The 27,509-nt window shown below is 41.5% G+C and overlaps 2 protein-coding genes across 3 annotated transcripts; both read left to right on the top strand.

Moving 5' to 3' along the window:
• Window positions 1-5,513: 5,513 nt before the first annotated feature.
• fosb (FBJ murine osteosarcoma viral oncogene homolog B) lies at window positions 5,514-12,872 on the top strand. 2 transcript variants are annotated; one of them, XM_083914499.1, is made up of 5 exons: window positions 5,514-5,670; window positions 5,977-6,167; window positions 7,648-8,031; window positions 8,603-8,710; window positions 9,153-12,872. In XM_083914499.1, exons 1-5 carry the CDS (start codon window positions 5,607-5,609, stop codon window positions 9,750-9,752), a joined length of 1,347 nt encoding a protein of 448 aa, XP_083770625.1. In that variant the 5' UTR covers window positions 5,514-5,606; the 3' UTR covers window positions 9,753-12,872. The 2 variants fall into 2 exon arrangements, with proteins under 2 accessions (XP_083770625.1, XP_083770626.1); XM_083914500.1 differs by having other exon boundaries at window positions 5,532-5,670; window positions 5,930-6,167.
• Window positions 12,873-17,049: 4,177 nt separating this feature from the next.
• cUnh19orf47 (chromosome Un C19orf47 homolog) lies at window positions 17,050-25,992 on the top strand (the record flags this gene model as incomplete). Its single annotated transcript, XM_083914220.1, has 8 exons — window positions 17,050-17,068; window positions 18,538-18,625; window positions 20,536-20,650; window positions 20,855-20,936; window positions 22,013-22,138; window positions 22,262-22,414; window positions 23,962-24,035; window positions 24,119-25,992. The coding sequence occupies 8 exons, from the start codon at window positions 17,050-17,052 to the stop codon at window positions 24,725-24,727; spliced, it is 1,266 nt and encodes a 421-aa protein (XP_083770346.1). The 3' UTR covers window positions 24,728-25,992.
• Between the last annotated feature and the right edge of the window lie 1,517 nt (window positions 25,993-27,509).

Raw genomic sequence — 27,509 nt, 5'->3', positions numbered from 1 at the left:
AAATTCGGGGCTTCAGTACGTCATCTTACTTCCTTGTTTGCTTCAACAATTATTACCATGGCCACTAGGGATTGCAACTTACCACCTACTATGGGTAAATAAGGGTCAATATAAGTCGCTTGCACAATCGACAAATAAGGTCATTTTTTGGGATCTGGGAACTCTTGTTTGGAGATTATTCTGGGAAGGAGCAACAATACTGGTTGCTGAATGGATAAACCATCTGTCTCTTTGGCCAAATCAAGCAATCAGATCAACAAAGCGTATGACGTACGAACAGAGCGTCAAGGCAAAGCTCAGGAAGTAAAAAACATGCCGTTTGTGTAACATGTATTTACGGATAAAAAGCACAATATCACCATATTTCAAAAAGGATCCAAGAGATAAAAAATTGTTTTTGCGAGCGGCTAACAGAATTAAGGCTAACGCTGTCTGAAAATGTGCCTAGATCAGGTCGAATTTGCATGCGTTTCATCACACTCAAACTCGACGCAAAACCAACGCTGAGTGGACGATCGCTTGGCAAACGGCTTCAAATTTTTTCTGTTGCACAATACCAGACTGATCTGCGTTTAAAATACAATGGAGCTCGCGAGATCAGGGTGGTCTCACAAGGCTACTGTTCTATACAGTCTATGGTGAGGACGATCTGTAAGGGGTGATGGCCATGTTGCTTCAGGGTGATCCCCATATAACTAAAGCAAAAGCTGTGAATGCTGCAGAAAATCAACTTTATAGGTCGCTGCCTATTTGAGAAAGTGTTATGGGCTTGTGTTCAAAAAGTGCACAAGTAATGTGGAAGTAGCTCCCTGCTGCACTTAAAGTCACGGCAAATGTTATATGTATGTGAACCATAATGAAGAATGGCAGAATTGGTTTTCAGGTACTATGTATGCACCTTATACATGGGATGCACTGCAAACTGCTCCAGAGATCGCTTTGCTCTTTGAAGTCTTTTAAGACTCTTGTATCTGTTTTCATTTACTCTGTTGCTCGATTATCGGCTGTCTGTTCTTATGCGTGTTGTTTTTGGATGAAGGTTGTCTTCAGGATGTTTCTTGTTCTCAGGTCTATTGAAAAAGAGATGTTAATCTCAGTGAGACAGACTCCTTGATTAAATACGTTAAATGAGTGGAAACTGCACTTTTGTATTAAAAGGAGACAACTGAAATGATGTGGCATCTGACCAGGATGCCCCAAAAACACCTGCCTTCGAAAGTATTCTGCTTAGTGTATATGGTGTAGTGTTAAATGTGAAAAGATGGGCACCAGAAAATGAATGGATAGAACAACTTCTCCTCCTCTTAACTGGAACAAAACTAATTCACCCTGTCTGTCTGAACAACGAACGCAAATGCTACAGGGCATCAGAAGAAGGTGGAGGTTAATATCAAAGCTTGCTTGTTATTTGGCCCAATTATTTAGTTATTTTGCGTAACTACAAAACACATTGTCAACTATGAGACAAAAAGTTGGAGAAACTGTGCTCTCTCTGTAATGAAAGGTCGTGTACAATTGTTTGAACTTTTTCATTTATCCCTCATAAGATAAGGGACATAGAGGGCATCTGAGTCATATCTTTTTCTATTCCTGCTTTCTCAAAGACTATACAGGCAAGTATATGAGACAATTACACGAGGGGGTACAAAATAACACAAGCCCCTTAAAGTCCAAAACAAAACACACACACACACACACACACACACACGCAACACACACACACACACACACACACACACACACACACACACACACACACACACACACACACACACACACACACACACACACACACACACACACACACACACACACACACACACACACAAACGTCGTCGACACAGTTTGAAAAAAAAAAGAAGAGTATTCTCTAATTGGAGGTAAGTAATTAAGTTGTAAATGTGATGCATTTAAGCATCAAATGTCTGTTTGACTTGTAATTCAAAGTCACTTTCATGACTTTTATCACCTGGATCACAAAAATGCTTAAAATTAGAATGTTTTTTAAAAACATTCAAAACAAAGGCACTTTGCTGCAACAGAAATGAACATGTCCCAAGTTCAAAAGTTTATGGTTCAGTCTGAACTGAAATATTAATAAACTCAGAGCTCCACTTTTTTTTAATTTCAACTCAAGCAGTTCAGTTAATACAGTATACAAAAGCCATGTTTACATAGGCACGCAGGAAGGCCTTCGACTTTGCCAAGAAAGAATTACAGGATTTAGACGAGAATAGATGTGTATTAAACAGTTACGGGGGCAGACCCCACCTGACAGATCATGTAATAAAAAGCTCCTGGGACTTTAAGCCAAAGGCAGACCTGGAAGTCAAGTCAAGCATAGCTTCTCCGTAAACAGTCATAGCTTCAGTTTCAGTTTTGTGGCTCAGAATGGCTGAGTAAGGACGGCTCTGAGTGAATACAGCAGACAAAGACTGAAGGAAACCGAGAGAAAACTATGGTATGAGGGTATGAGACATTTTGGTTGGCTGGAGAGAAAAGGCCGATCAAATTTCTCTCAGGGAGGTGGGGAAAGCCTGTGAGACTTTTGCAATGTTGTTGGGATACAGAGCCAGAAGGGGTGTAAACAACAGGACTCTGTAGTGGGACAGGCCTAACCGTTGCCTGGCAACAAATATTTTGGGCAGGAAGACAGGGCAAACATGGCCCGCCTTCCAAAAGGAAACAGGGGCTGGCCTCATGAGCACAGTGCAAGTTAGTGACTTCCCGAAAATACGCTAAGAGACAGGGGCAAGCAAAACAAAGCACTTCGGGAGCATTGGACAATACTGCATCTATTTTTTAACCTTGCCTAGCTGGAGTTTAGATCACCACAAGTTGTACACAAACAAACTCTCGAGGAACAAAAGAGTTCAGAGGGAGGATTGCAGTCTCAGTTAAACTCACCACACTCTAAATGTAGTCATGGTGGGTGATTCAGGCATAGTTTACACACACTATGAAGAGACATAAACACTTCAACAAGCTGTAATACTGTTTCAACAAAGTAGCCTACTCAGCAAAACTCCTGGGCCTGGTTTGGTTTTTATACTACTGAGTGAGTGGAGAGTGTATTTTGAAGATAGCAAATTCAATTCAATGCAAATCAAGATGGCTGAGCAACATAAACATCTAATTTAAAAGATAATTACGGCCCATCTTTTCCACAAAATTGAACTACAGGTACATTCAATTAAAACAGCCTGAAAACATAGTCAGCTTGACTTGTTACCTACAAATGCACTAAGGAGTAACAACAAGATGCATTTAGGTGTGTATTGTGCGTTGCTAAGCGTGCGAATAATGTGCATTTTGGTCTACAGACCTGACACGGGACAAATACGAGTTTAGTAAACGCTAACAACATAAGCGTAACTCCCCTTGTAAGTGTCCAGACGCTACAGCACGAAAAGCAACAGTCCTTTGAAGTTAAAACTGTGCTAAAACAGTAAACACGGTCGCTCTAGTTTTGCCTACTCAGGTCTGCTGCTGTTCCCTGCACAGAAAGAATCCGGAAGCCATTGTGGTGCTGCTGTCTGTCACTCAGAGCCGGTTACCACGGAAACCGGTTGCTAGGCGGCATAACAAAAAAGACCAAATTTATACGTCCTTGCGTCAGAGGCAACGGCGTATCCATGGCGACAGAACGCTACACACATGCAGCAGACCCGTGGATAGCACATGGTCCCGGTTAGTAGTTGTTTTAGCCTAAATAGCTCATGTTTACGTGGTAATACTGGCTGTTTGTGATCATTTGAACAGTATTAAAATGAGTTAACGTATCACAGTGGAGTGTGTTTGTATATGTATCAGCATACGTACCTAACAAAAAGGCGGTAGGTTATAAGTGAGTAGTAAATGTGATTTCTTGCCCTCACTCCGTCATGTCCTGTCGTTTGTTTCCCCGTGAATGTGGGCTGTTCGCCTGCGTTATCAGCTGTTCACCTCAATAATTCCCCATCCTGAACTTACATCGAACGAGTTAGTCATCCCGGTTCAGCAGCACTCACAGCACCGGTAACGGCAGCGCGGACGGGACACAGCGTCCTCCGTGGATCCTCTGACGTTGATGCCGCGCTGACTAATAACTTGTTATCCCTAACTCTTCCCTTTTTGCACACGCCTTTTCACATGTCGGCTGTAGCCCTTCACATCAGCACAACAAAAAAAAAAAAAACATAAAACGTAGGCTTTGTATTGTAGCTCTACATTCGTGATTTGCCACCCAGTCTTCCCGCAAGTATGCCCCCCCACCAAAGCTAACCTCCCACCTGCCACATTCCCACACTGGTGTGATCCTCATGGTCCTCATGTAGGCTATAATAATGAATCATTTTGTACCCGGCCGTGTGATGTTTGCAATGACAGGCGCCGATTTCCGTCATTGCTGCCCACTGTCCATGACAGAATTTCACTGTTGTTTACCAATTGATGTTTTTTATTGGGTGGACTGAGGCTGCTGTTGCTGCTCTATGACACAGAGTCTTGCTCAAATCCATAGGCCGTAACATTGAGTCTAATTGAAAGATTAGGATCCTCTGGAATGCCTATTTGTTTATTTATTTGTTTATAATTCTTATATATCGTCATTTATTTATTTATTTTTCAACCTGCGGGGAGATCCATTGGCAACTTGCCTGACTTCATGTTTCTGAGGTGTTCAGACGCACATGAAAGGAGGCTTCCCCTCCCATTAGACGCTAAGCTCTCGGGCTCAAAGGACTCCCCAGGGCGTGTCCTGAGAGACTTTACAGCAGGATTTCCCTTCAGCGTGGCCGGCGGGATTCCCTCCCCGAGTGACAGATTTATGACTGTTGCATAAATAAGACATTATATAGGCCTAAATATAGGCTTATATCTCCTGAGATTTTCCAAGTTGTAATCAAGACCTAAATTATGCTACATTATATAAACTCGTGTTTTCTGTCTACCTAAAAACTAATGTTAAAGTCGATATATGTATAGGCATATATCAGCTACTAAATTAACTCATTAATTCTCCCTAATTGATACCGCAAACAGTAAAAGAAAATGCCTGTTATTATAGCTATTATGTCTTTTCTTGACGTAGCCAAAAATGTTCCACTCTAGATAGACGCATAAATGGTCCTAAATAGATATTTTCCATATTTATCACCCAGAAGTTTCTTAAAATTTCCTCTCAGAAATTGTCAGACGGTGAGAAATATCTCGTGCCTGTGATAGTATTAAAAAACATCTATTATTATCCGTCGGCGAGGTGAGCTTCTGGTCCATTTCAGTGGGAGAGGGATTCCCTCAACGTCACCAAGGATACCAAACACAACATAAAGGACAAATATGGGCATGTACGTCAGCGGAACTCCGAGGCGGGACTTAGCTCTAGAAATGCCTTGGTTGTACTCGCGGAGGATGGATTCATTCATAAGAGCAGATCTGCTACTGTGCACCGTAATATTAGCTCACGTCCTCCGGCGTACTTTGAGCGGACTTTATGGATCTATAATCGCATATTTGACGAGCGGATACACGAGAGCGCTCCGAGGATTTAAAGCTAGAGGACTTCTTAACAGATTTACTTGGGACGCTTTCCCCGTAAACGCGGGGGAACTGGATTAAGCTTCTTCATGCAACTTTTTTGGAAAGACACCAAGAGCATCTCACAGGGGAATAGCAAAAAGATCAGCAACGGTAAGTCAATCCTTGTTTACACTACAGTAGCATAAAGGCTAGACTGTGTTACTGCAAACCACAGTTTAAAAAGTAGGTCAGAAACATCTGTCCACCGCTGCATAATATGAGATGCTTTCAAAAAATAACTCTGTCCCCTGCTGGACGATGGATGTAAGCTAGGATGATACCAGAGAATACTCTTTTCACCATTATCAATGAGTCTGGTTGGGTTTGGTTTAACTGCACTGTCTATAACATCAGTCATTCTCTCCTATAGGCTACTGTAGTAATCTTCTTGTGTGTGTCGCTGCCCGGCCGTTGCAGGTGACCTCGCACTCTCTCTGGTAACTGCGGGGGTCTCCTTCTCTCTCGGTCCCTCCGGGGAAATGTACCAAGGGTTCCCCGGTGACCCAGACAGCGGATCCCGTGGAAGCTCCTCTCCATCTATAGAGTCCCAGTACCTTTCCTCGGTGGACTCCTTCGGAAGCCCGCCGACCACCAGTGCTCCACAGCAGGTGAGTTTAGAGACCCTTCAAAATAATGCACGTAGCCTAAACTCTTAATCCGTGACAGCTGTTGTGTTGCTTATTTATTCATAAATCCGTATTTTAGGCTGCATGTGCTTTTGCTAAAATGTTTCCATATAAATAAACCCTGCATGTTGTCACATTTAGCCTACGTTTGAGATATAGAAATGCACTTTGTAATGGAATTCCCTATATGTTTTTTTTTGTTTGTTTTTAAATATTCAGAGCCTATTTAAAGGGCTTATTCTAACTATAAGCCTTTATGTTTTTGTATATATAGGATATTTTTGTATGACATCATGGCATAAACAATCTAAACAGTAGCTTGTTATATATAAGGATATACCAGATATCATGTATAGGCCATAGGCGTAGCTCAGCCTATACAAAGCACTGGTCGTATTCTATCCGTATCTAGTTTTGACTCTTTTTTTATTTGTACTTGGATGCTTGTTCTGTTCCTCCAGTGTTCAGACAGAAATAGTCTCTAAGCAGGCCTATATTAACGGGTTCACATAAGCGTAGGTTACCTCTGTCTGTTGCTTGTAGTAACCCCGGTAGCAGCCCTCGGGCTCTGACAACATGCTCCGTTTACAGCACGCCGCAGAGAGGGGTGACGTAGGCGCCGAGGCCCCGCCCCTCTCCGCTTCTCTCCTTCCACGCGCTCTGCTCTCCTCTCGCCGTGACGTACATGCTTGTTCTATTTTGGAGTGCTACGTCGCGTTGCCAAGGGGAACACCGGGGGTGTGACGGGGGAGGAGGAAGAAGGAGGGGGAGATGCTCTAGGAGAGAGACGATTGGTCGAGGCGGACGCTTTCAGAGCCGTCCGCCCCAATGTCTTATCAGGCTTTTAAACGAGCGGTAATAAAAGTCGACGGTGTCCTCCGAGGGCCTAAAATAAGACTCGGTGTAGCCTATTTATAAAATGACGACGAAGAAAAAAGTTGTGACAGCACAGATTCAAAGCTATGAGTTCAAGATTCACAGCCTACAGCCATTTTCCCTGCACCCATACGACCCTTATTCTAATATTTTCCTCTTCTTATTTTGAAATCATATTCTATATTGCTCCAATTGGCTACTTTTCTTAAGCTCTATCACACTTTTATCCAGTTAAAATATAAGTTTTAAACATGAACCATGATATGCTTCAGATGTCAAATTCTAAGGATATTGTTCATAGCTTTTAAAAACACTTGTCATGGCATTAACAGTAGCCTATCTAGAATTTGCAATACGTATTCCTTTTTAAATAAGAAATTTACCATTTGAAATAGGATATCTATAACATTTTTAATAATAATAATAGATCCTTGATGGCATCACTTTGTTGTAGAGGTCATGTTTAGCCTACAGAGCAGCTGGTCTGAGCTCGTTCCTGCCTGTATTTGCTGTTTTAATGTGTTTACTGATCTACAGTGGCTTAACATGATGTGTAAAACTCTATTTGTCCATGTCCCCTGCTCAGGAGTGTGTGTCAGCAGGAGCTGGCTTGAGCATTGTGGGCAGCGGGCCAGGGGCCAGTGTCGGAGGGGAGATGCCAAGTTCATTCGTGCCCACCGTCACGGCCATCACCACCAGTCAGGATCTGCAGTGGATGGTACAGCCAACCATCGTCTCGTCCCAGGCCTCTGGGCAGAGTGGGTCCACTGGGTCCACAACCATGACCCAGCCAGTGTCACTGGTTGACCCATATGATATGCCAGGCCCCAGTTATTCCTCAGGGTCTGCATTCACCCCTCCAAGTTCAGAGACTCCAGGCCCAGCTCCGGGCCCAATCCGCCAGTCCAGAACCCGCAGTCGCCGTACACGAGAGGAGTCTGTGAGTGAGGATGGAGATGTTGGTGTGTTAGTAAGTGTGTGTGCTTGAACCGTTTGTTTGTTGACATGCTACACATGCAGTGAAGGTACATTGTTTACATGGGCGCCAAAAGAATCAAATCCAAATACTGTGCACTGTGCTGTTAGGCAGTGGTGTGCACCAATGCTTTCAGGGACACATGTTTTTCCTTTTCCCAATCGAGGGTCAAAAGACAGGGATTTGTGATATTGTGACTTGACTTGTAACCTCCCTGTCTGTAGGCCCTTCTCATATGCACAAAACCTGCCAGACAGGGAAGGGACACAATATATACATATATATATATATATATATATATAGATATATATATATATATAGGGATATATATAGGGGTCTGTGTGGGAGGAGGATAAACAATATACCCAAAGTGTGAGGAAAATTTTTACATTTTTCTTAAGAAAAGGGCACATTTGCTCTCAAGACAACCATATGGTCAACGTGACTGCCCATCGAATCTGCCCACCACTGCTGCTTGAACACTATGAGTACATTTTCAACATTTTCAACATTTTCAAGTACTTTTAATTCTAATCCGTTTTATCTTTTTTCCTCTTCATCCTAGCTAACACCTGAGGAGGAAGAAAAGAGGCGTGTTCGGCGAGAGAGAAACAAGTTGGCTGCCGCCAAATGTAGAAACCGCCGACGAGAACTCACAGACAGACTGCAGTCGGTGAGCTTGGCCTTGTTATATCCTCCAGAATGAGTAATGATCATAATTATGTACTTTACATTACCTCCCATACAGCTCTGCAGAGTGTATGAATAAATGTGTACATGTGTGTATAAAACAGATTATGTTTTTTGGTAATGTGGTGTTTAGCTGTGGTAAAGACAATTATAGTCCCCAAGACAAACGACTGTACCTACAGTATTTATGGTCTAATTAACGGCCTCTTGCGTAAGCCACCTTACGTATTTAACCGCAGGTAAGGAAGGTTCCTCTGCTTTTATGGATACATCCACCTACACAAACTCTGAAGTATTATATGTTTTGGCTAACACTCATATCCTCTCTCTTTCTGCTGCACATCTTTTTCCCTCCTCTACCCATTCCACCCACCTTTGTCTGTCCCCCTGTCCCTGTTTCTTTCATTCTCTGTACCTGTCCACAGGAGACGGACATACTGGAGGAGGAGAAGGCAGAGCTGGAGGCCGAGATCTCTGAGCTGCAGAAGGAGAAGGAGCGTCTGGAGTTTGTCCTGGTGGCCCACCAGCCGAGCTGTAAGATCCAGTACCAGGACCCATCTCAGCACAGCTCAGCGCAGCTCCCTCCAATCCAGCCCCAGCTCCCTCTCCAGACCTTACAACCTCCTGTCTCCATTGTGGGCTTGGCTGTGAAAGAAGACTCTTTCTATCTGCCTCCTGCCTACACAGCCCATCCGGCCTCCTCACAGTCCCAGCCTCCGGTTCAGCAGCAAGTCCAGCCGCAGCCTCAGCCAGGGATAATGCAGGAGGTAGAGTTTTCTAGTTCTTTGTATGGCTCAAGTGAGCCGGCACCAGGCGGGCCGTGCCTCATGGCCATCGACAGTGGTGGTGGTGGTGGTGGTGGTAACCATGACGATGCGGCTATTGGCAGCTACAACACCTCATACACATCTTCATTTGTGTTCACCTACCCAGAGGGAGCCTGCGGGGTCAGTGCCAACCAGCGGAACAGCAGTAGCGAGCAGTCATCTGATTCCCTGAACTCGCCTTCGCTGCTGGCGCTCTGACTGACCGACAGACACACACACACACATATCAACAAGCACATGCATTATGCTCGCTGGAAGTAGAGGCGGAGGCAAGTCAATGCAGTGTACCTTTCAGTCTCACAGATTGAGAAAAAAAACGACCAATCATTTGTTTCTGATTGGGTTAAAGTTTACACATTCATGCATTCAAATCAAGAGCCATACAAATAGTTGCACATGAATTAGATCTATCGTTTTGTATTATCAGAGTACCTGCAACTGGACAAGATAAAGTGAATAAAAACTGAATCACAAAATCATGTCCCAAGTTGCAAGTCTTAAATGCTCTGAATCAACACATTATTTCACAAGGAACATTTCTCAATCTTCAACCTTTACAGTACATTAAATAAAATACCGCAAACTCACTGTACACTCCAACAAGCACCAGTGCCCCCACCTAGTTCCCTCTGCCGGTTGACTTTTCCAGTGCTCTTGCTCTCATCCTTTGCCATCCTTTTCTCCCTTCTTCCTCTCGCTGAATGTATTTGTGCAAATCTGAAATAGAGTAAGAGGACACTTTGTTCAGGGTCTTTTCTTGCGGGAGACAGACTGCTGATTTCTCACTCACCTCTAACCCTTCATCCGCTAGACCTCCCTCTGCTTCTTCATTTGCTGCTTGGACTTGGCAAGTTGGCGATCTGAGTATCACAGCCTCGGCTAAATCTTGTGCTTTCTTCTCTCGTTTAAAAAAAAAGATTAAAAATCTTCTGCCGTCTGCGTACCTGCCATGCAACCCATCTCTGCCCATCTGTTTCTCCTCTTCTGTCTCTTCTGTGTTTCTCCCTCTCTCTCTCTGAAGTCTTCGACCCCTTCGACCCCCGAGAGCCCGAAGACCCCCTCCAGCCCTTGGGACCTTGAGTGAATGACGGCCCAACTAACACACCCTATCGCACCCTGTCATACAAGGACATGGACCCCCCCCCACCCCCCCTTCCATATGGAAGATCCACATTGCTCAAAGCAGATCCTTGCAGTGAACAACAGCTTAATACTTTCACACACGCACATAGTCACATAATTGATTAATGCAAAATGCAAGACGGACGCCACTGTCTTCTGCTGAGCCATTTTCAACGTTCTCGCAATGAGGATTAAACACGTCTTATGTTGTGTGACCAGTTAAAGTGAGGATGGAGAGAGGTTAAGCAGGAAGGGAGGAAGGAGGGAAGTGCAACCAAGCTCGACAGACTCAAACAGAGAGGTCACGGATAAAGAGGACGACTCCCGTTATAACCATCCATTTTTGGAACCAAATGTTGAATACGCAGAAAAAAAAACAAAGCAAAAAAAAAAAAGGAAAGAAAGAAAAACAATCTTGCTCTTGCCAACTGTGTGGTAGGGTGGCCTCGGTAAAAAAAAACACCTCCATACCACATAGCGTCATCACTCCGGGCCTACATGCGTATATTCACACCATCACTTGCAAGTCTCTGAACTGAAGATACAGACGTTTTTTGTTGTAACGCACCAACTCTGTGTTTTGTACAGACTCGATCAGATGTGAACCGTTGCCTTTATTTAGAGGAGAGATGTTTTTTTGTAGTGATTCAGACAACCTCTAAACATTTGGGCTCAGTGGTCTCTGTACCCCTCTCGTTCTCTCAGCGGAGACGAGGTGGGGGTGCGTTTATTGTGAGTGCGTCAACTCTGAGGCACCTGGCCCGTTTATTTCTTTCTTTATTGAGGTTGATGTGGCGCGTGAGCACAACGCAAGAAACAAAGGGGGAGACCATGAGGGCTGACGTCTTGGAGTCGTCTTTGCCTGTGAATTTGTACAATTTGTTTTTCCTGTGTGTTTGAGTGAGGATTGTTATATATTTTAATGTTTATGTTCGTGTGTTTGTTTCTTTGTGTGTGATTGTTTTGCATTGACCTCTGCTTTCACTTGTACTGTTGCCCGTTCTTGTTTTGTTATGTTTTTTTAATCTGGTGATTTTCTCATAACTGTTACTATTATTATTGCATTGTAACTATTGTTTCATTATTTTTTTAATGTATTTTCATTTGGCAACTTTGGAGGCATGTTGTGCACTACAAAAAAAATCTAATTATAAATCTATATGCATATACATATATACAGGTAACATGTATATATATAAGTGTATGTACCATGATTGTAAAATATGAATGTCTGCAGATCTAAATGGGATATTTTTGTCAATGAAGAACAAGATAAAATGTTACTGAGGTTTAGTTTTAAAATGAATATTTTTCTAAAGGAACAAAGAAAACTATAATAAATTTAAAGTACTGCCCTGTCCCTCACCATGAAGCACGATGTCACTGCCTCTATCAGTGTGTATTTATGTTTTATAAACAATATAAAGCACTATACAAGTTACATGAAATGTATGTTTATAATAATGATGTTAGAAGGTTGTGGTGACGCCTTTGTTTTGTTTGTTTGTTTTTCTCTGTGAGGTCTGTCCCAAAGCTACTGACCATAATGCCACTTGACCCTTAGCAGACACAAATTGAGGAAAAGAGAACATCATTACACATAATTAAAAGTGTTACGATGACAACATAATGACTAAACTGTTTCATTTAAGGACAAAGTATTTCATTACTTTCTGTCCAATATAAACATATCACTCAATAACAGTGCTATCTCTTAACTGACACGTGTTTGAAGAATAACCGCCATTTAAGCATCGATCTGAATGTTATCATGTGAATATCCATTATTGTACTCAAGCAAATATGTTGTCTAATTGAGATTAACATTCCCTGTGATTGTATTTGCTGGATAAGAAGCTTTATTTTCAATAAATAAACATGTTAATTAAAAAACAATGGCTATATATTAATGGTATAAATTTGTGTTCAAATGTGGCTCTCAGTGGTCAGAAAATGGGCAGACCTCATATTGCTTTTTAAATGTGGAGTAAGGACTGTGTTTGTACAGATGTTGGAGATGCCTTTTTATTTCCTCCAAATGCAAATGTGATGAGAATATGTTCTGCTGTCAGAATAAGCATAAAACATGTTCAAAAGTTCTCATGTATAAAGGTTTTTGTGGTGCTACTTATACTATAATGGCGAGGCAGTTTCACATTGTATGATGGAAGGTTGCACATTGTTGCTGAAGCTCCAGACAAAACGAACGCACTGCTCGTCTCATCAGGACATTTAATTCAGAATGGAAACCAATAACACAGTGAATTCCCAGCAGCTGAAGCTCCGAGAGCCCAGTAATCACTTTGTGATTTCATTATGGTTTAATGTAAATTGCCTGCTACATCTTTAAGTGTGATAAACAGATCTCAGAGGGCCATTTTACTGTACCTGCACACCATACTTACACCCTAGATCACCACACAACATATGAATCTTGTTTTTTCATCTAATTCCTTGGCCTAGGATTTCACTGAATTTTCTTTCAACATTTTTTTCTGCAAGGTTACAATCACAAATGGGTTTCTGATGAATAAGAAAAGGTGACATAGATGGAGAAGGAGACAAATTTAGCTACCAGCTATGAGACAGAGAAACTGCCTGCACCTACTTGTACTGTACAATAGCTACGTTAGCATTAACTGAACCAGAGCTTTCCTATTTTTCTATGATGACATGAATGTTGCTATGTATTTCTATTTTTCAACAAGTCCCATGTTCGCTCTGATTTCATATTTTCCCTGGTATAAAATGCAATACGTATTATCCTCTTGGATAGACATAATGTAGCAAACCATGCAGTGCTTCAACTGACTGCTACTATATGTCAAGTGTGATGATGTATTGCTTTAATTATCAGTTTTTTGTTACAAGATTTAAAGTTATGCTCAATACTTATTGTAACATTTGGGTTCGAAACTATTTTCATGAGGAAATTGTTTTTTCATTTATTAATGATGTGCAGAGACACTAGAAAGGTTGATCCATTTCAGTACGCCAGTGCTTATTTTCTAATCCGTTCCTTTAATGAATGTTTCATCATTTTTTGTATCCATTTAGTCTATATATCCTTCTCTGGGAGAATTGATAGAGGATATATGATTTGATATATTTTGAGGTTACAGCAGTGAAAGGCCCAAAGGACCTTTGTTCTGGATGTGACATTGTCAGAAAGAAAAGATATGTTAGGGAGCATGGATCACTTCAGAACTAGCTCTTGAAGGTGCATTACATCAAAGTGTCTATTTTTAAAAATGTTCTGCACATCACATCAAGTACTATTAAATTATTTTTTTATTGCTTGATTTTCATTTGCTCTCACTCTTGAAAAGGACCAAAGTGTATGACAAATTTGCCATGTCGCCTTTTTTGCGTTATGTGTTCATATTTCAGCTTTTGGCCCCTTTTGCTGTCTTATACAAGTTTACATTGTAGAGGGTTTTTTCTCAGTTTCCAGACTGCAAAAGCTGGGTGAGCTGTCTCCTTTCATGATGGTTTGACCAAATGACATTCATTTCCAGTTTGTGAAGAAATTGTATAAATAAACAACATATTATAAGGTACATGTTTCTCACTTTTAATTGCGCTCTTTGACATATTTGACTTATTTTTTTCTTTTAAAGTCAGTTAACATCTTTGTTACTTGAGCTGAGACTGCAGGAGGTGAGCCTGGACGTGGAAAGTGATCATGTGTCTGTATGTTTGTATGTTGTAATGATTATTTTCATTATCTTTTAATCTGCAGATTTTTTTCTATATTGATTGTTTTGTCTAGAAAATAGGAAAGTTTGACAAATGATGTGGACCAAATGAATGTCACACTGCATCCGCTGGATGCGCAGTGGTGGAAGAAGTACTTTGATAGTTTACTTTAGTAAAAGTAAAAATGCCCTACTCCATTATAAGTAAAAGTCCTGAATTCAAAATGACACTTCAATAGAAATACAGAAGTATTAGCAACAAAATGTACTTAAAGTATCAAAAGAAAAGGTATGCTACTCAATATGCAGAATGTGACCTTTCAAAGTGTTATATTATTATGATATAGTATTATTCCATTTGTCACTATTCACCTAAGAGCATTTGGTCATATCATATCATCATATCATATAGACCATTTCAGAGTTGTAAACAAGTTATTAGTTTGTAAACATAATATTCTAAATGTGTCGCAGTTTATTTCCTGTTGCAGTGTATTTGATTGACAGTAGCTGAGAGAAAGGACCGTAGACAAGGACGCAGGCTGTTGCCTGGAATTCCATTGAGGCCTATAATAATATCACGTTTTTTAATTTTAAAAGTGTACTATACATGTCAAATAAATGTAAAAACTACAATATTTACGTCTGAAATGTAGTGTAGTGTAAGTATGTTAAAAGTCTACAGTAGGCTACTTGAGTAAATGAACGCCTTTACTTAGATAGGCTACTTCCAACTCTGGATGTGTAAACAGGAAACTGTAAATGTCTGCATTTATGAGTCGCTGCAGGTGTGAACGGTGTAGTCAAAGAGCGGATACTTACAGGTAATAATAACTTTATTTATAGAGCACCTTTCATGCAAAATAAATGCCGCTCAAAGTGCTTTACATTAAACGCATAAAAATGAAAAAACAACCCTGAAAAGCAGTCATATAGCATTAAAAAGTAAAATGATAAATACAACAGAAGAACAGAAAATAAAATAGTTAGAAGTACATTTTAAAAAAGGAGCTGAAGTGACGAGCAACCAATGGTAGAAGAAGGGGAAATTATTGAGCTTTTTCCAGCGTGATTAAGACATTTTGTCTTACAACATTCACGTGACTTTTTTTTTTTTTTGCAAAATTTCTGAAAATGAATAAAAAATGAAAAACCAGAATAGCAGGTTTGGAAAAGTGATGAGTCCTCAGATTTAATCCTTTGTGGAGGCACCTTTTGCTTTAATTACAGCCATCAGTCTATTTGGATCTGTCTCTACATCTTTGTGCACCAAGACTGGAAATATTTCCCCATTCTTCTTTGCAGAACTGTTGGAGTTCAGTCACATTATGTAGTGAGCGGTGATGGACTGCACTCTTCAAGTCCATCCACAGATGTTCTGTAGGATTCAGGTCAGGGCTCTGACTCGGCCACTCTAGGACATTCACCCTCCTGCCCTTTAGCCACTGTGTTGTTTTTAAGGCAGTGTGTTTTGGGCCGTTGTCATGCTGGAAGGTGAACCACCTGCCCATTTTCAAGTGTCTAACAGAGGGCCGCAATTTGGGTGGACTTGGCAGCATTCATTTTCCCTTCAATCCTGACCAACTGCCCAGTTCCTGCTGAAGAGAAACAAGCCCACAACATAATGCTGCGACCACCATGCTCCACCGTAGGGATGGTGTGTTTTGGGTGGTGTGCTGTGTTTGGTTTCTGCCAAACATAGCGCTTGGAGTTCAGCCCAAAAAGTTACATTTTGATCTCATCTGACCATATAACCTTTCGCCACATGGCATCAGAATCTTCAATATGTTTGTTTTTTTATTAGACTCAGTGGGACATTTTTTCAGAAGAGGCTTCTTTCTTGCCACCCTGCCAAACATGTGGAACTTGTGAAATTGTTGTCACATGCACAGATCAACCAACCTCTGCCATTAAGACTTGTAACTCCTTCAAGGTCACCATGGGCCTCTTGGTAGCTTCCCTGATCAATCTTTTCCTGGGTTGGTCATCCAGTTTGGAGGGGCGTCCCGATCTAGGCGAGGTCTGGGTGGTGCCATATGCCTTCACTTCTGAACAATACTCTGAACGGTACTCAGAGGGATAGTTGAAGCCTCTGAAATATATTTATATCCTTCTCTTAACTTGTGTCTATCCACAACTTTACCCCAGAGCTCCTTTGAAAGCATCTGTCAACCATGGTGAATTATTTGTGTTACCATGCACTACTAGGAGTGGACTCCTCAAGGAACAGCTGATTTTATTCTGAAGTAATCAAAAACACCACAATTTTAAGTGTACGTGTAATCTGGAACGTGATATGTTATACCTGAGGATGTTTATTATTCTAAAGGCACTCATCACTTTTTCAACACTACTATTCTAGTTTTTAAATTTTTATTCATTTTCAGGAATTTTGAAAGAAAAATTAACTTGAATGTTGTAAGATAAAATGTCTTAATCACGCTGGATTTTTTTTTTTTTTTTTAATGTATTATCATTTCAGACTGTGAAACAAAAAAAGAGACAATTTCCAAAGGGTGTGGTGCCTCGTGCTGTGTTGTGTCAGTTTGCGCTCCGGTGTTGCTCTCTAGCGTCCATGAGTAAAACTGCACACGTGGCCTAGGGCGGAAGCTACGTCACGAGAGCGGAGCGAGCTGTCCGGATGTAACCGACGTCACCATACATTTGTTGTAAACATGGCGTCCGTGACAACAGGTGAGAGCACAAAGGCCCCGGCGAGCCAACGGCACCGCTTAGCGACATTTTAAACATGCCGGTACTTCAATGTTTAAAAGAGACGGCTGCGGCATCAACGCAGGGCGCTGTAAAAGCACCGCCCTGAGCTTTTACCACTGGTTTTATTTATCGTGGATGTGTTAAATGGCCGATAGCGCCAAGACAATGCTACATGCTACATGCTAGCACAAACGGATATTATTTAAATGTATGATGTCTCTTTCATTGATTAAAATAGACGTTACGAAACTATTTTGGGATGGTTTTATTTGGCTATTTTAATTCCCGAGTGGGCAAAATTATCATCGTTTTATGCTAACGTGAGCTAACTAACACATACATAGATTTAAATGCTTTCCCTAAGTCTTTCTTTATAATGTAGCAGTTCTTTTTTAATGATGGGGACATGGTGTGTGGCTCTGTCATGTTCAGGCGCCTACGTGTTAAATGAGGTTTTATCCACCGTGTCAGTGTTGTCTCTGTAGCTGTGAGACAGTCAGGAGCAGTCAAAGCATGTGGGACAGAGAGCATTGTTCTGGCAGCTGTCGGCCACCCTTCTCCCTGTATCTGTAACTTCAACCACCGCTTCATAATTGGTGTTATAAATACCCGCCAGCTGGCCGTGGTCAGCATGTGTAATGCTGCTGTCTGTACAGGTTTACGTCTCCCACTGGCGACCAGTGCCAGGCTCCTCTCCTAATGTAGTTTATAGTATCACTGAGAACCAGTATCAGTACATTTACATATTTTATTTTTATCTTGACAACACAGAAATTCTGACCTCTACTGTTTTCAGCTACTTGCATGTGTAGATTTTCTGACTTTCACTGTTTTATATCATTATGAATTACGTTGTCCAGAGTCAATAAGTACTTTGAAGATGTAGTCTTTGGTCTTTTTGATTGTGATGCACATTTTCAGACACTACGCGGTTAGTTATATAAATATATAATCAAACGGCATTCAATAATAATAACAGGAACTGAGTAGTGATAGGCCGATACATTGGTTGGTCGATATTTGCGTTTTTAGGTGTATCGGCCGATGCCGGCTGCTGCGTTTGCTGATATTTTTTTCCGGCATTATTTACAGAAAGGTGTCCACAGGCAGCGGCGTGTTGCTGGAGATGCCTTTTTTAAGTTAAATAATTTTTTTAAATTGAGACTCGTTACATTTGTTATCATCTTTGTGATCTAAATTGAGGGAGCAAAAGTAAAATCGGCTCAAGAATAACGGCAGTCCGTATCAGCCATCGGCTAAGGCTGATGAAAAATGAAATCGGCATCAGCCCTAAAATATCCATATCGGTCGATCCCTAGATCTAAGGAAACACTTTCCTTAATCTTATCATCATCTAGTTACATTAACTGTAAAAATGTCAGTGGTCAGGTGTTCTTGAAATCCTTTCTGTCGTACTATTGCTAACGGTCTTTTGTTTTACTCTTAAGCCACCTCAGAATGGATTCAGTTTTTTAAAGATGCTGGGATCCCAGCCGGCCTTGCAGTCACTTATGCGGTCTCCTTTGTGGACAACAGGTAAGTTTATGCCCCTTTTTCATTGGCTTAATAAGGCACACTTTAGCCACACTATGTTGTGCTGTTATCGTGAAACACAATTAATTGTCCTGCTTAAGAGCGCCAGGAGCAGGGTAGTGTCTCTTTCATCCACTGAGCAGTGTCGTTGCAGTAAATTGATGATTGTTGGGTTTTTTTATTTTGCTTTTTTGATTCACATGAAAAACAGCCATTACACAACAACGCCAGCCGACAAAACCGATGATTGGTTTTAGTTTTAAGAAGTCAGTCATAAAGACAAAATACTCTGAAGTGATAGCGTTAAAACCTGACACCAGAAACATGAAAGATGAAAGATGAGTTTAGTTTGATTTGTTTGTCTCTTCCTTCTTCTCTGGATATAAGTACGGTTCGACCATTGTGAGATTTTTGAGAGCAATACCAATTTAAGAGGAGAACAATCAACTGATTATATGTTCTGTAAAAATGTTTTCATATCAGAAAAACATGCACGCCGATACTGGTATGTCTGTGATGGCCAATAGCGGCCTATATCATCAGCTGACCGATAAATCGGTCTGGCTATAGTTACGGCCTAAGATTCAGAAACCAAATCCTGTCTAAGAACCCACAATACAAAGTACATTCATCAGTAGTGGCCAAATTTAGAGGGGACAAACAGTTTAGGGAAAATGAACTAAATTCAGACAATTATTAAAGCTGCTTTTAAAATCGGTAATATGTTCCCTTATTTTTTGGTTTCTTAAAGTTGCAATGTATAATATATGGCCAGAGTCTTCAATAACAACAAAGTATAGAGAAGTAACCGTTATGACCTTATGTCAGATACTTCTATGTATTGTGTTGCAGAGATATCTTCTGAAAAATAATCATTTGAACACATATCAGCATGATAAAAGCTACCTACATTTACAGAAAAAACATCTTTGGCGAAAAATGTATTTGAGGTGTACTTTTTTAGTTTGGCCCATTTCCCATCTGCTAACATGGACAAGGCAAGCTGTTCATTTTTTATACAGTCCATGTGCCCAGTTCCCCCACATCCCCAGGACCAAACGCCGAACCTGGGCCGCAGGATATTTTCAGTAGCTGCACCATACATGTGGAGCTCGCTCCCTAACCAAATTAGATATGCTACAGTGCCATCATTCAATACAGCTCTAAGAACCCCCCTCTTCAGACTTCCCCAATTAACCCCCATTTCTTTACTCCCTAGTTGACTCAACGATTCTAATTTTACTTATACTTTACTTTATTCCACGTCTTTGAGATCTTTGAAAAGTGCTTTATAAGTCTGATGTATTATTTTTAGCCTCGCCTGGATCCTCCGGCTTGCGTCGCCCTGCTTGTCCCTCCTTTTCACTGAGCGAGTAATCACCGCCAGGATGGAGCTAGACTCTCCGGGGACCCGTCTATTAGAACAGTCTCTTAAACGCAGTATCTCAGTTACTTTTTTGAGGACATAGGAAGGTGTATTGATTGTCACACTGCACAGTCTTAAACAGGGTCATCTAAATCATGACGTTTTTGCACAAGGTGAAATGCTGCCCCATATTTTTTTGGAGCATGTGGCCAGGAACTACCTATTGCACCTTTTAAAGTTTAGACTCTTAAGAAGAGGAAAAGTTCCATTTATCCAATAAGTTCATTAAGGGTTTCAATTGACATTTTACGAATAAATCTAATTTGTGAACATCAAAACAATCTTATATCCGTATCACATAATCCTGTGGTGGCTAATGAGAACGGTGGCACTTTCTCCAAGTAAGCTCTGGTTCAGAAGGACTGCAATAATATGACATGTGACACTAATGGGCAACAATCTTTCACCCAGAATGCACATTGTTTTTCTTTCACCCAGAAGGTAACAGAAGTCCTGCAGTATTTTGTAATTTTTCATGTCACTGCAGAATTCACAAGAACATGCTGATGGACCTCAGTAAAGACATCATGATGGACCTCGGCATTACAGTCATTGGCGACATTATTGCTATCCTTAAACATGCCAAGCAGGTCCACAGACAGGTGAGATCAGCCTTCACAGTTTCATGTTCTCAAGTATTGAAATGTTGAAAATGGATGGTGTATTGTCATTGCTTCAGGCATGCACAAGCAAAATAGTATCTCCAGTTTTGATGTGAATGCAGTCATGGAGAATGGATATCTTTGAATGCCACTGCAGTAGACTGTGAGTTTACATAACCTCTGTAATGTGTGTCCCCTCTTCAGGACATGTGCAAAATGGCCACAGATGCCATCTCCTCAGGACAGACCAGTGTTAAAGCTGAGCTCAGAAGAACTGCCAATACTCGTTAGTATTTGCATTTTCATTTTCTACATTGAACATCATTAAAACAGATTTTATTGTCATGAATTAAAGGGATTTAGTTACAAAAGGAAGTTCATGGTCAAAATTGAATGAGTGACGATTTGTGCATTTCTTTTATTAAAACCTTTTTGAAAAAACTTATTCCCTATAAGGCGTAGGGCATTACTTTGTTTATTTATCTCTCAGTTGAATATTACATCTGCCAAGCTAGAACAAATATGTATCAACAGTTGTACAACGGCATACTCGCCTGCAATTTGCTTTCTAAAATGTACACTAGTCTAGTGCACTACTGAAAATGGATTTGACACCTATTTTTTCTTACACTGTCTCTTAACTGACCATCTGTGGCTGTGTTTATTAATGATGAATGGAGGGGTGAAAGATAAATGGTATGCTATATATATATATTCCAATAGAAGGAATACTGATATCAGGTTATTAACACACAAAATAGGACATATAATCTTGTTAGGTAATATTTAAATTAAAAGCCAGTCTCCCCCCACATTATGTCCCTGCCATACAAGCAACAAGTATTGATACATATAATTAATTGTTGGACAGTTCAACCTATATTTTGTCAAATAGCCAAAGGGTGTTGAATATTAAACCCACTGGTATTCAGTATTTGCAGTTGCGTCATTCTACACACCTGATTCTAAACAAGTACACTAGTGTTAACCGTATACAGCACGATGTAAAATTGATTTGGAGGGATAGCTTTAAAGGGGCTGAAACTGTACCTAATAGTTTAACTAGCTGCATATGTCATCATTATGTGTTACGTAATAGACCATGTTAAATGGTAATTGTTTCCATTAGGAGATAAGCAAATCAGCCTAATTTAATGTTACCAGAACAAACTGCAGCGCTTCCGATTCCAGGTAATACAAGACCTGCTTCAGTTCTTTGCAACATGTTTTTCTATGAACACTTTTAATTTTAGTGTGTCTAGAGAAGTCTCATTTCAGAGGACTGCTGTGAAGCCCCTCTGGCAGATTAGACGAAACAAGCTAATCACAACTACTTGAAAATTGTTTCTGCTTTTGTCTCAGCTGCCACTCGTATGATTGCCAACGCTTTGAGCAGTGACTCCCCGCCAGCCACTCCAGCTCGACGACCAGACAACCGCCTCTCAGTCACGGTGTCCAACATGCAAGCAAACAAGAGTGGCAAAGCAGGTAGATGTCATGGAAAGTTTAATTTCCCATATAAATCCCCTTTTCCTGTCCCTCTGGAGCCGTGAGTCCTGTCCTGTTTGTACCTCTGTTTAATCCTCGTGTACCCGCCGCTTTGTTTGTCAGTTGTAAGTCTACCAGCTGACGAGGGGAACGGTTTGCCAGCAGTGAAACGCCGACGTGTGACAGCTGAGATGGAAGGCAAGTACATCATCAACATGCCCAAAGGCTCCACACCTCGTACACGCCGCATCCTGGCCCAGCAGGTCAAAAAAAAAGGTAGGCCTGACCCAGTGGCCGAGTCGACAACCCGCTCCAGTAATGCTGTTGCTCACCACAGCTAATCAGTACTGAAAGTTTTCATGGACTTGTTTCATACTAAAATGGGATCAGCTGACTCGTGGCTGATTGTTTGCCTGCTTGAGCGTCATTAACTTCTGTCATAATTGAATCCCCTATCTTTACTCATAATTCCCATTACACTAACAATTGTTCCCTCTGTCAAACTGCTTGTTTTCTCCTTTGTCGCACATCACTTTCTTTTTACCCAATCATAAAATCGTCTTCTTTGTTCCATCACATGAGTTCTCCGGTGCAGTTCTGTCTCTGGAAAGAGATGCAACACTGTCAACTCTGAGCTCTATGTTGGGTTGACTTCTGTCAGTAAGGGTTTAAGGCAAGGCTTAAGGCTCCCAGGCGCCATGCCTGATTTCGAATTCACATAATACATTATACGCCGCCGTAGGCCACGTGCGTACGTGTACGTGTACGAGCACGAGGCCTACGGCGGCTCTGACTGATGCTCGTGCTTGTACATGTGCAGACGTGCTTTACAAAAGCCCACCTCTCCCAAACAGTCCGTGGCTGGCAAGCTGGCCGCAGCTAGGCGCGGTGCAGTTGCACTCACACTGGTCAAAGGAACTAGGCTTTACCCGTAAAACCTGTTTGGGGACAGTACGGATGAACAGTGTGAGTGCGCCCTTAGTGCATGTATGGATGTAATACAATGTCAAAGTCAGGTGTTGGGAATAAACAGGATACTTCCGATAATAAAATACAGTTGTCGGATAAGTAGGGCTGGGGGATTTATCGATGGTGATCGATTTTAAATTGAAATCTAAAGTATTTGTTTGGACGATGTTAAAAAAAATCGATTTCTCTTTTAACTTGGGTAAAAATCACGGCAGTTTAGTGCTCTCTCCCTGCGCCCGTCCCCTCAGCTCAATTCCCCTCCCTCCACTAGCTCTCTGAAAATATCAACATAGAAGCGTGGGCAGAAAACAGCGAGGATTTACTTCCTAAAAAACTCTCCATCACCTCAGTCGTATGGAAATGGTTCGGGTTTACAGCAGCTGACGCGGCAGCGCCCCAACTTACCTGTTCCAGCACCTTAAACGTAAGCACGCAGCCAAGTGGGAGCAGTATGTTGCCCTGCAATCTGCTGCGAAGGATAATGATAGGCTCGAAACAATAAAGAAAAACAAAATTGAAACTGAGCTTGCAACCTACCTCTTGTCCCCTGACATGGACCCAGACACTAATCCACTTCAGTTGTGGAAGTGCCACGAAGCAAACTACCAAAGGCTCAGCAAACTGGCCAAGAAATACCTATTTATTCCTGCGACGAGTGCCCCGTCAGAGAGGGTATTTAGTGTGGGAGGGGGCATTGTAACATGCCACAGGGCATGCCTCAAGCCAGATACCGTAGACAGGCAATTCCTTGCAAAGAAAATGCACTGCAAATACTCATGTATGATTTTATTTACTTTTTTTCATGCAAATATGTTCGTTTCGGTGTAATAACTTTTGCTCTCCTCCTCAAAAAGGTTCAAAACGCACTTCTGTGTTTTCAAGACTCGGGGCTGAATCGAAGGCAGACACAACAACAAGCAATAACAAGGTGAGGCCTGTCAGTTTATCGCAATAGCCCCCGTTGTAGTGGTTGAAGAGAAGTCATGCGCTCATTATGCTCATGTTTGGCAGCCCACTGGTGTGTTCAGTCGTCTTGGTAGAGGGGATGAAGAGGAGGACGGGCCGAGGCCAGGAAATATAGCTGGAAACATGGATGTAGATGAGGACGACGACGACAGTGACGGAGAAGGCTCCGTCCTCCAATATGCTGGTGTCCTCAAGAGACCTCCTCCATCCCAGAAGAAAGAGCTAGTAGCAAAACGAGCCCCAATAACCTTGCGGCGCCTGGGAGGCAAATTCAAACTACCTCCCTCTGACACTCCCACCTCCTCTTCCTCATCCTCCCTTAATGGCCTCCCCCTTGCTAAGGTTAGTGTGCTTCAAAGATTGGGCAAGCTCCCTGCCACACACCAGAGCGCCACTGCGTTGCCCACTCCTGCTGACACACAGGACAACAGGGTGACCAGCACCAAGCCGAAGGCCCAGGAGGGGCCGACCATAGCAAGCTCCAAGGTCAGCAGCAGCACCGGGGCCAGGGGCGGAGGAGGAGGAGGAGGAGGAGGAGGAGGAGGAGGAGGAGGAGGAGGAGAGGGAGGGGAAGCGGGAGCAGAGTCTCTAGGCGCCCAGATGGATGTTAGGGCTATCAGTGTTTTTAAGAGACTGGGCAGCAAGAGAACCTAACAAATTGTTAAAAATGATTCAGACTCTTTCTATACGTCCTTTATAGAATTTGTATCACCCACTCTTTTCTGTATTTATCCTGGCAACGTGTAGAACCGCACCTTGGAGTGGTTTTTGTGTGTATGGACGACTTTAATGCTGCTTTACGATTATTCTTAAAAAACAAAAATTTTCTTTTACACTTTTTTCATGCTGCCATTGGAAAACCAGCTTTGTTTAGTTTTCTTTACCAATCTTCTCATTTTTGGACTCAGAGTTTTCCATGTATTATGTTGCTGAACCAGAAAGCTATTCATTATGTCTAAATCACATCTGCCATTTATAATTTGTAAAAAAATATATATATATATACCTATATTTGTGAAGTTAAGGCATGAGCATGACGCCAACCAAGCTGCCATAATGGTGGTTTTAATTTTACCCTGTAACTCCACATATAAGGACGCTGCTGCCTGGACTTCCCTTTTTTGAGTCCTTTGAGTTAACATAGTTAAGTCGTTGAAGATACCTGAAAGTGAATTCTTTCTGATATAAAAGGCAGAGATAGATGTGTTGTTTTTTGCCACACAAGGCAATTTCAGTGTATCCTTCAAGTTAAAAACACAGGAGAGCAGTCGGATATAAGGATCCATGAGGTGATCGTTCTTCTTGTACCTTCACCCCCTCAAAATCACCTCCATTGTCTTGTTTGGAAAGTATAAACAATTCATTCATATGGTTACACGGACCGACCTCTCTGACCATCTGAATAAAAAGAAAAAACACTCTTCTTCTTCTCACCACCTTAGAGCGCCCATGTCAACCTTTCTACCACGTTTTCTATAAACACCTACTTGAATGCCGGGTCAGTAGAATTTTGAAATGCAATGTAAAGATTTGTTAGACTTGGTTTCACACAGCACAGAACCAGTTCTGCTGCATATTTTTATACAGTATGTGGACATTTGTGTATCATGTAACCATGTAAAGAAACTCAGATGCCATCAGGCCTGGTGTTGGGGCCACTGTAGTTCTAGTTCACCTTTACCCGGTACGGGCTGTTAAAATGTGTACATTTCGGTCTTTCTTCCCACCAGAACTTTGTTACACTGTAAATATTTGAGATGTTTAAAATCACACTATGGATTTTTTTTTTTATTGTTTTAAAGAACAAAGTAGAGCAAAAACACCATAAACACTGCTTTTTAAAAAGATCCTGAGGAAAACAAGTTCTGAATTTGGACAAAATGTGTTTGGAAAAAAACATTAAAAGAGGTCCAAAAGTCTTTCCACTTTTTTGTTTCTTTTTCTGAAAAAGACATTTACTATGCATGTCACTGTCACACACTGAACTTTTCCACTCTTGTATCGACGTGACGGCAAAGTCAATATTTATATTCCCCTGGGAACATTTAGCTGATCATTTATCAATAAACCCATTAAACTCCCACTCTCACAATGAGTCTGCTGCTGCATAATGTCGGCTGAACTGTCAGAGTGATATGTTAATGATGTTTCATCGGGGGATGCCTCTTTATTCTGCACAGCGGCTGCCGGGAACACGCATTTGGCGTTCAGGGGCTGCACGGGTTGTACAATGTCGTCAGTGCCACTTGAGAATGTACTGTGCATGAGTTGTGTAGGCTTATTTACTGCTTATGTACTGTAATTTGTTTGTACTGAATATTCATTTGCGTGTTTCAATTAAGTATTTTAGTATAAGTAAACACTTGTCTGTACAGTGCTGTCTCTACACCGTGCAGACGCCAGTAATTGATGACTCACTCAACTGCTGTTTTGAGCATTTATATGGGCACAGCTCATCACTGGTCATTGAGAGAACGCCTATAGTGATTTTGACAATATTTAGTTCTGCATGTAGCTAAAGTTATACTGTAGACTACTTGACTATTCATAACTGTTTATCTATATGCTTGTAGAAATTAAATTTACATTTCAATCAGGAGGAGCTGATACATCCCAGAGCCATAAACCAGGAAGAAAATATAGATGTGAAACTACAGATGTATGCCTGAGTCACTGAGAGGACAGCCTGCTCCTGGACTGTTAGTAAACCTCATGTAAGGCTTTCCTCTGTACGCACCAGATGGATCACACCTCAGAGATGCAAGGAAACAACCTTGCAAAGAAGAATGTATAATCTGTACAGAGATGATCGCTAGTGGGCTGCAGGTTAACATCACCATTTGAAAAATGTACGGTGTAATGGAGTATTTGTCCCCATGAGGGCGCTCTCGCCCTCTGCTCCCTGCAGCCTCATGCAGTCTGTCTCCATCTCCTTGAAAACCTCAGCAGCTGAAGTCATCAGAGCTCCTGTTTGCCCAGAATCTGATGTTTATATATGGGATATAATTGAAGTAAACGCTGTATTTTCCTGCATGTGGCTGTTTTTTATTGTGATGTTTGTGCAATATTTTATCAGACTTAATTATTTAAATATCGCATATGGGGGCAGGCCTACTATCACTGTGAAAGCGCAGCCTTTAAAGGGTAATGGTTTATAAATATGCAAATAAGCTATTTCCGGACAATGAGGTTATGGGTTTCATTTTGAAATTCATACATCTGATTTTGCCAGTTTTTTTAAGTGTGTTGTCGTTTTGACAAATAATCACATAAAGACAATATTTCTGCATTTCTTCCGTTTTTGCAATATAAAACCTGGACTGCAGCAACGCCTCTCCCTCTCTCTCTCTCTCTCTCTCTCTCTCTCTCTCTCTCTCTCTCTCTCTCGCTCTCTCTCTCTCGCCCACAATGCTGTGCGGCAGAGGTTGTCGTGTGT

Source organism: Echiichthys vipera, assembly GCF_963691815.1.
Source record: "Echiichthys vipera genome assembly, chromosome: 5".
Lineage (NCBI taxonomy): Eukaryota > Metazoa > Chordata > Actinopteri > Perciformes > Trachinidae > Echiichthys > Echiichthys vipera.
Note: the sequence above shows the minus strand (reverse complement) of the source record. Positions and strands in the feature narration are given on the sequence as shown.